The sequence below is a fragment of the Anoplophora glabripennis genome, unplaced genomic scaffold (genome assembly GCF_000390285.2).
Source record: "Anoplophora glabripennis isolate ALB-LARVAE unplaced genomic scaffold, Agla_2.0 scaffold574, whole genome shotgun sequence".
Taxonomy (NCBI): domain Eukaryota; kingdom Metazoa; phylum Arthropoda; class Insecta; order Coleoptera; family Cerambycidae; genus Anoplophora; species Anoplophora glabripennis.
This window is the reverse complement of record NW_019416667.1, coordinates 1-9,550: the sequence shown is the minus strand read 5'-3', so window position 1 is coordinate 9,550 and position 9,550 is coordinate 1. Positions and strand designations below refer to the sequence as shown.

Here is a 9,550-nt window from a genome sequence, read left to right as displayed (position 1 = left end):
AAAATAATTTTTCACGATTTAGTACGAAGTTTTATGAGAATGCAGATTTTTTGGTCTTTCCACTTAGAATGAGCAACAATTGAAGAATTTCCACAGCAACTTGTATAAATAGGAAACCGATATCTAAGGAAAATTTATAATAATTCTCCTTCAAACTGCTATCGCTGACTAACTTAACCCCCAAATGCGTAATAGCGGTGCGCTTCTAGATGTAGCCTATCATTTGAAATTTGCAGGTGTGACATATGATGATTATTTCAAACTTAGGCATTCAAACAAACAAAATGACGGATCGCGAGCGAGCGGACGCCGAGCCGAGCGCGTCAGTCAAGTGCAACATTGCCAAATCTAAAGGCTTATTACTTTAGTCACTAGCGAAACTACAGAAACTATCATTTCTAAAGTCTAAAGAGATGTACCCGATAAACCTCCTTAATAGACAAAATGATGTTGATAATCAGTTTCTCACAAATATTTTCTAAAATATTAATTTTTTGTATGAAGGAATTATTATCATTATCTCTTCCCATGAAATCTTCTATAAAAAAGGTCCTTATAAATTTTTCTTTATAATTAATCGGTTCGGATATACAGTCATGCAAACGGGGTTTTTCTTGCAATATGTATCATTTTCTAGCAAAATACATATTTTCTTTGTGTTATGGACACATTCACATTTCCAATTACTCTGTAATATGAATGTTTTTTCCTGCCTTGAAAAGGTAATGCTTAAGTAATACTTACTGATTTCCACACCACCTAATCCACCATATTTTGTCTTCAAATTTACTTTAACCTCGTTCGCTTCGATGGGCTTCTTCATCGATGATAGTTTCCTATTGTTGATGGCTTCCAAGTTCTGAAATGAGAAGATCTTGCTTTTATTTAACATATAATCATCGTTCTCCACATCTTCAGTCAGAATAGTCATCGGCAATTAAAGCAGCTTGCAGAGCATGGCTCCATCCTACAACCTTAAGCTATTCAAAATATGCTGGGTAGTGTTAAGCAGTGCCTGTGTAGCCAGATCCATGATGGTCATAATCGGAGACCAACCATATTTAAAATTTTTACAATTTTACAAAGATATAAAACCTCAATTCATCAAATGTTCGACATCACTCTTGCCCAATAAATTATTGCAATAAATAGTTGCCCCGCGTTGTCAATGCCTTGTGGATGTGCTTCTAGATTACTAAAAATTATCGGAGCTTCCTGCAATTTTTTATCTTTCTCTAAAAGACACTTATAATCTTTTGTCACTGTTTAATACCAACTGTACAATTAATCTCGCTAAAACCTCCTTATACAGGGTGCGCAGAATATGTGGGCAATCTCTCGGATTTATATAGGGGACGTTAAAGTAACATGACAAGTCCCTATAAAAATTATCCCTAGAGGGCCCCCCTACGGAGATACAGGCCCCTAAAGGATGCCCGAGATACAGGCCCCTAAAGGATGGCCCTGAAAATCGATTTCTTTTAATATCTTTTAAAATACTTTATATGATTTAATTACTGTTTTAATATGATGGACAACAGATAAGACTTCTTAAAAATTGATCCATGAAAACAATTTGGCTTATTTGCTTGGCCAGGGACGGACTGGCTGTAGCACGATAATGTAATTTTTTTTACACCTTTTACGATAAAGGCACAAAAATAATATTTTTAGATAGCTTGAACCTTAAACTAAAAAAGGCACTCTTGGTTGATATCGATAAAATTCGTAAAGAGAAATAAACATAAAATTTGCATTCTTTCTGTGCCTATCTAAAAAACTGTCACTTTTATTTACATTTATTTTTTCTTAAAAATAATTAAATTACACAAAGTATTTTAAAAGTTATTAAAAAAAAATCGATTTTTCAGGGGCGTTCTTTAGGAACCTGTATCTTTGTAGGGAAAATTTTTATAGGAACTTGTCATGTTAATTTAACTCCCCTATATAATTCCGAGAGATTGCCCACATATTCTGGGACACCCTGTATAAATTTTGATTTTATTTAGAAAATTTTTAATTGAATCGTTGAGTGAGAAATAGTTCCTCACTCAGCGCTTAAACCATATGCCATTGTTATCAACTTGTGACTTACAAGACTATGAACATGTTATACAGAAAATTTATTATTTAACTAATTCCTTTCTCTCTCTTTTAGTAAATAAAATGAGGACAGTTATGAGATTTTAGTTGAGCTTCCTAGTAATAGATGGCACAATTAAGGCATAGTTCGGCATGTCAACACAAATTCGTTTTAGTTGTATATTTCTTTAAATGATTTCATACAAAAATAAAACGATAGACGGCAAGTTTTTCGTCACATTATTTAATTTTCTGTTAGATGTGGAAAACGTGGTAAACACCCCGTTTTAATATTCTCTTGCCTGAAGAATGCAGAAGTAATGTCACAACCAATGAATGCTTGTAAAGTAAACTGTTGTGGGAATAGGAAATTTAAACTTGAAACGTGTGACACAAAGTTTTTTGTTTGGCTTTCCCTTGCTTTATAAGAAAAAACCCACCTTTTCTGATAATCGCAGTACGGCAGTTCAAAGTCATGTTTACGGTTCACCTTTTTGTAGAGAAGATCATTGGAAACCACATTGATAACAACTTTCCTGCAATAAAATCAGTATTTCAGAAGATAGTCAAGACACTTATTTTCAGTATCATTTAATAAATGGTAGCAGACCTTGTACATACAAGGGGAAAACTTAATATGTTTGCCAAGTTTTATTAAAATAATTTCCAAATTTCCAGTAATTATTTCCTTATTCCTATACCTAATGCTTGGTTTAATGGAAAAAATTACAGATGCTTAAAAATTAACGGGTTATTGTGAGAAAATAATCAAAAGTATTTATAAACTAATTTGTAGTAAGTAGGGGATTATTTTCAGATAAAATGAATAATTGTTACTTTTTACCTGAACATATTTTATAGAAAAAGTAATGTATTTTTACCCCTCTGTTAGAATTTATACGTATTTTGTACTTAGCATGCCATAGGTTTTTTACCAAAGAAATTTTTTTAAATAAATATCTTATTAATTTTCAGTGTTTTCATTCTAATATTCTCTCATTATCTCTTAAATTCTACCGGTACAATACCATCGAAAACTATAAAAATTCTCAGAATATGTTTCCAAAAATGCTCTTTCTTTAAGGTTCAGGGTGATTATAAGTTTTAAAAAAAATGCAATTTTTTTTGCAAAAGTAAGAGGATAAGTAATAATATTCAAAAATGTTAACCATGTCTTGTAAGTGTTCCAAAAAATATATTGATTCATAAATACAAAATGGCGACGCTGAAGCCATTCTCACGATGCATGTTGAATTTGAAGTACTCTACGGTACTCAGTGTAACTGATGCAATTTGAATATGGAGAAAAACCAAAAAAAATCCTCTTAATCTACATGAGAATGATTAGAGAAATACTTAGGAGATTTTGAAAATTATTTTTTCTGTGATTGATTAGCATTTGAAGTAAAAAATTTAATTTTTGACAAAAAAAAGAGGCAATCGTTTGTCAATAAATAATGTTAAAATCAACTTATCGAAAATCCCATTCGTGCTTTTCTTAGGAATGTTGTTTTAAAAATATGGTCAAAATTTGGTGTAAATAGAATGAAAATTGTTGGAAGTATGCTGCGTGCCATTTAAAAAAATCATCCTGTTTTGAGAAAAACACTTAAGTTTTGATATATACGCTATACTAACGTACTTTTATTTAAAAATGCTTCTAATTACACACAAATTCTTTCTAACGACATTTGTTACTATTAACGACTTCTAGTGTATTAGAAAAGTTAGAAATCAAAACGTAAGTCATTAGGATGTACCCTTCCTACAGGTATCTATGTGCCGCAGGTAGACGTTTCGGAGCAGTCCGATGTGCTCGAGAGAGAGCTCGGAATGTCAAAGAAAGAAAAAAACTTCTTTCCCCGTAATCTGGAAGATTTGAAGCATCTTTTAATTCAATAAAATAAAAATAGATTTTCTTAAAATTATACAGTGGTCCTACCCTTAAAAAATAGTAACTCTTATATCTCGGAGACCAGTACACTAATTGTTTTAATGTTTTATATGACATATTCTACTATCAGATGAAAAGGTATTGAGCTGCCACTTTCATTGCGCGTGTCTTAAAAACTGAGGAGTGAAAAAATTTAAAAAATGAGTCATTTTATGTCTTGTTAATTAGTCTCAAAAATTTGACACTATTCGCTTTATCTTTTTTACTGCTGCACATGGATGGTATGGGCCAATATCATAGGAAATTTTCTTGTGACTCGAAACTGTACTAACAAAAACAACTCAATACTGCATTTCTGATAACACGTCATACTTATTTTTTTTGCTAGAACATCCTGGACATTTGTACATATTTGGATAGCATTACAGCAATATAAAGTTTAATAAGTCTATCTCTAATAATAAGAGAAATATGGTCAAAATAGTCTAAGAGTTGATTGTTAACAATTAAGATATAGGGGTAGAATGTTTATGGACATTGTATAATATATCCTGTATCAGTATTATAAAAATAATTTAATAATTATTTTTAGGAAAAAAGTTTGTATCAACCTATTTTAGAATTGGCTTAGTTTTCAAGATTCAGGATGTTAAAGTTTTTGAAAAATATATTATTTATGAAAATATATGAATTTTTGTTTAATTTTTTTAATTCAACTTCATTCGTTGAGAGGTTATTATTACAGAAAACTTCTTATTTAAGTAACTCCTCTCTAACTCTCTATTACTAAATAAATGGAATTCTGAAGTTTTTAGTGGTTATATCCTCCAGTTTTTACGCCACTGTTTGATGTAAAAAATATTTGCACAGACAAATGGTATATTTTTAAAAACTTTAACACGCTCTGTATCTCTTTCTTTAAAATTTTCTAAGGAATCACCTTCTGAAATATTTTTATGTACTTTGTTGCATCCTGTAGTAATAAAATGGAAACTATTATTTTACCTTTATACATTAACAAAAGTTACTGATTTATTTTAGCACCTAATTTTTAGTTATTTGTTAATATTTACTCTCCCATTAACGAACAGCTAAAAATATTTGCATTCGCATTTGTATTCGTGAATATCAAAAACCTCACATCTGAAATAACTTTGTCGTATAAATTTTGTTCATTCAAATAAACACTTCACTAACTCCGTTAGTATTTTGTAAATCAAGGCTAAGTATTCAGGAAATTGATTTCCAACTACAATAATATATTGAAAATAATTAAAACATATAAAAAAAAATAAATGGAAAAAAGTCTTAAAATACTTATTTCTATCAGCACACAGAAATATATCTTGAAGAAAAGAGTTACCGACGTGTGGTATAAATGTACAGGGTGTCCCATTCATATTTAAAAAAACTTGTGTGCAAGTTCCTCATGGCAAAATAATAGGAATTATTCAGGTAAAGTTTTTTTCTTAGACGTCCTGTTTTCGAGATACAGTGTGTTGAAGTTGTTACTTTCCAAATGGTTTTCTTTAATTATCTTTAAATCGGCTAAAGATAAAAATGTTAAAATTTGTACACGAGTAAACTGTGCATTAAGAATAATGTGCAAATAGTTTCTTTCTAAAAAGCAGTGTCGCCGATACAGGTAATTAATAAGGTACAATCGAAAAAAAAAATATGTTAAAAGTCAAAATTNACTCTTTAATAATAATAATGATAATAATAATGTCTTTATTGCAATTTCTAAGTGAAATTTACAAAAGGCGAAAGTCTAGCCCACTGGCCATTCTAACTTAACTCTTTCTAAAACTTAAAAGTAACCTTATATCTAATAATTATAATCCTAAAATAAAACAAACATTACATTATAATACATAATAATAAAATATAATGAACAAACTACAACAAATATTTACTTTTTTTTATTTTTTTAGAGGGGTACAATTGAAAAAAAATATGTTAAAATTCAAAATTTATAACATGTTCTGTAAACTCTAAAGCATACTACAAAAAAAAGGTATACTTGTTGAAATTCGGTAGCATGCACCATTTTCGAGAAAAATTAAGTTGCATAGAAGAAAATAGGAGACAATTTCAGCATCTACTGTAGTATTTCAAGTTTTGTCCATTTATTTAATTGTGCAGCTGTTTTATTCTGTATGTCTCCCAGTCTGTTTCCTAATATTTTTCTGTTTTTTATCACTTTTTTAAGCATTCTTCCATCAACAATTCAGTCCATTCAACAATTGTTTATTTTAGTAATGGTAGTGTACTAGTAGTTTACAAAATCTAAAATTAGTTATTAATAGATAATTAATTACCATAATCCATTTATTTTAATTTACTTTTTTTTTAATGTTAGTTTACAAAAAACTGAAACAAAATAAATTTATTTTTTTTTTAGTTAATACAATGTTTTACAATTTAACTGTTTCATGTGATACATAAGAAATTAAAATTATAGTCTTATGTGCAAATAATGTAAGGTACTTGTGCTGCTTTATGCGAACAAAAAAAAATGCAACTTCATTTTTGTCGGAAATGGTACATGTTACCGAATTTCAACAAGTATACCTTTTTTTTGTAGTATTCTTTAGAGTTTACAGAACCGTTTAGAAATATTATAAATTTTGAATTTTAAGTTTTTTTTCGATTGTACCCCTCCAATTACCTGTATCGGCGACACTGCTTAACACACAGTTGATGTTTACTCGTGTACAAATTTTGACCTTTCTTATCATTAGCCGATATAAAGATAATTAAGGAAAACTATTTGGAAAGTAACAACTTCAACACACTGCATCTCGAAAACAGGGCGACTTTAATATTTTTTTTATTAAACCAATTAAATCGATTGCCCATATCTCCACCATTAGGGGACTTGATATTACCACTATACGCTATACAGTCAAAGCTCCTTATTCGCGATTCCCGTATTCACAGATTCGCTATTTACAGACCAAAAAATTGTGAACTACTTCCCGTATACATGGGTGAAAAATTCTGTATTCGCCGATCCAAAACTAACGATACATATAGTATTTTTAATATAATGTGTATATATTTATAAAAATAAACAAGTTGGTATCAAAATATTTATAAACGAACAAATTTTAGTGTCCTGAAGCCGAAAGTCCTTTAACGAAAGTCGCAACTGATGCCGCTCAATTACATGTGCTACTATGGCCTTTGATAAATGTGATATTAAACTTAAAAAAACCTGAGTGTAGGCTTACGGATGGCAAATGAGCTTTGTGATTTCTTCATAACAATTGATCCGTCTATAAAAGTAAATTGATAATGCCACGGCTGAATATTAATCTGAATTAAAAGGCCTTTTATTAGCTGCAAAACAAGAAAAAATTACTAAGTTCTTTAAACCATTGCCTAAATCTGATAATAATAATTAATATTGTTAAAATTTATCTCAATTACTTTTCTATTATTTTGCAAAAATGCAGAATGTATCCCCTATATTTCCATACAAAATGCCACTCTGTAGTCACAGATTCCGTATTCACGGTACATTTTCAGAACGTATCCCCCACGAATAAGGAGCTTCGACTGTATTACATTCTCCCAATTCTCCCTTCTCCCTAGAAAATATTATTTATAAATAGTAAATAATTTTTATAACAAAACTATTGAAAAACATATTTATTTTTTTTACACAATATAAACGAGTATAATAAATTATATTCACAACTTATTTTTACTGAAATGAATTTATTCCATTTACCTTTAACAAAGAAATTTTAGTATGTTCCAATTCTGTTGCAGAATGTACAATGAACCTTTAAAACTTACATTTACAATGAATATTAACATTGAGAATTTATCATAACGATATTTTTAAATGTTACATAAAGTCATCTGAATCATTTCCATCATCATATTTAGCCATATTGTCTACATTCATTAATGAATTATAACTTCGAAGTTCCGCGTCTTCTTTTCTTTTTTTCTCATCTTCCTCTTCCTTCTTCTTTTGTTCTCTTAATATTTTTTTCTTGTCTTCCCTTTCTATTCTGTCTCTTTTCTCTCGCTCTGCTCTAAAATCTAATAAATACCATTAATAGAATCCAATGAATTTTTCAAAACAAATCTTGTATTGACCTAAATGATACATACAGTTATTATATTCGTCTAGAATATTTGGTTAGAAGGTTAATAGTACATAAATTTGTCTACCATTCCAAAAATCAAAATTTCTTTAATTATAACTGCATAAAAAAAAATTGACTGATCCAACAAATACAGAGCCTTCATAAATGTTTACAAGACACATGACCGCTAAGCATAGGCAACCCAAACATTGCACATTGGTACTGGTAAAGAAAAATGAACAATCAAACCATTATGTCTACGTTTGAGATAATGCGATCACTGATTTGTTGAGTAATATCTCATGAAAAATTACAGCAATCACAGAGGTTGAAACAGAATGTTGTGTTTTAATGTGATCTTGATCTTGTTTTAATAATTTTAAATTGTACTGGAACTTAATTCCAACATGAAGGAAATAAAGTTACTGGTCATGTGGCTTGTATTCATTTATGAAGGCTCTAACATATGTTACCTGGAAATTCTTCTCTTTTCGTTTTGTTTAGCCTATTGACAATTTCATTAATTTTTTTTGCTACTCTAATTTTTCTAACTTCCTTCTCTTTATGAAAACCGACTTGACCAACTTCCATACCCGCAGTTTTTTTCAAATTAGACCACATTGTGTAAACTACATCAATATCATTCATTTTATTTCCCATTATACTGTTGGCCTTAACTAACTGGGCTGCATCTTCTAAGACAGCTGAGGGAATATCATCTATTGTCTGACCCTAAAAATTGAGTGTATCAATATCATTTAATTTTATGCTCAATATAAGTTATACTTACCGGCCGAAGCCTCAAATATACATGGGCAGAAGAAAGTTTATCAACGTGAAACCAGACGTCTTCAGGCCAACCCCATTTTATTAAATCTTCGTCTAAAAGTGTGAAAACATTGATGACAAAAAGTAAGGTTATATTGATTAGACTCACTCTCATTTTTATCAAATCCCATGAATAAAAGAGTTGGGGGTGAAACAACGTTACTTTCGAAATAATACACCATTATTTTCGTTTATGTATCATAAAAACACAAGAATGTAATTTAATATTTCTGATAGAAAATACATAACCTAATAATTAGTTGCAATCAATCAGGTTCGCCACCCGTTACCCATAATGATCCTCCACAGGGTTGCCACTAGGTCGACACGAAATTACTGACGAAACTTGATTGCATTTCTGACATTTCCTGGCAAAACTTAATTATATTATTACTTGCAATTCCTGGCAATTTAATAGTTTAATCTATTATTTTGGTGATTATTACCTTTGTCTTAACCGTCGTATCCCGTCAGTGTATAAATAGCTATCACTATTACTCTGTAACATGTAATATTAAACATTAAACAAGGATCGCTACCGCCGCCGCCATTATTCTATGGCTAGAAATTGGCCTCAATGATTTGGGATCGAGGGGGATTATCCCTCTTTATCCTGCCTCATCTCGTGTAGGCCTGGACA

The 9,550-nt window shown here is 30.2% G+C and overlaps 1 protein-coding gene across 1 annotated transcript; it reads right to left on the bottom strand.

Annotated features, from left to right (window-relative positions):
• Positions 1–7,647: 7,647 nt before the first annotated feature.
• Positions 7,648–9,185, bottom strand: LOC108913059 (coiled-coil domain-containing protein 25). Its single transcript, XM_018718525.2, has 4 exons — positions 9,020–9,185; positions 8,873–8,964; positions 8,556–8,814; positions 7,648–8,035 (listed from the first exon to the last, which is right to left on the bottom strand). The coding sequence occupies exons 1-4, from the start codon at positions 9,090–9,092 to the stop codon at positions 7,836–7,838; spliced, it is 624 nt and encodes a 207-aa protein (XP_018574041.1). The 5' UTR covers positions 9,093–9,185; the 3' UTR covers positions 7,648–7,835.
• Positions 9,186–9,550: the final 365 nt, after the last annotated feature.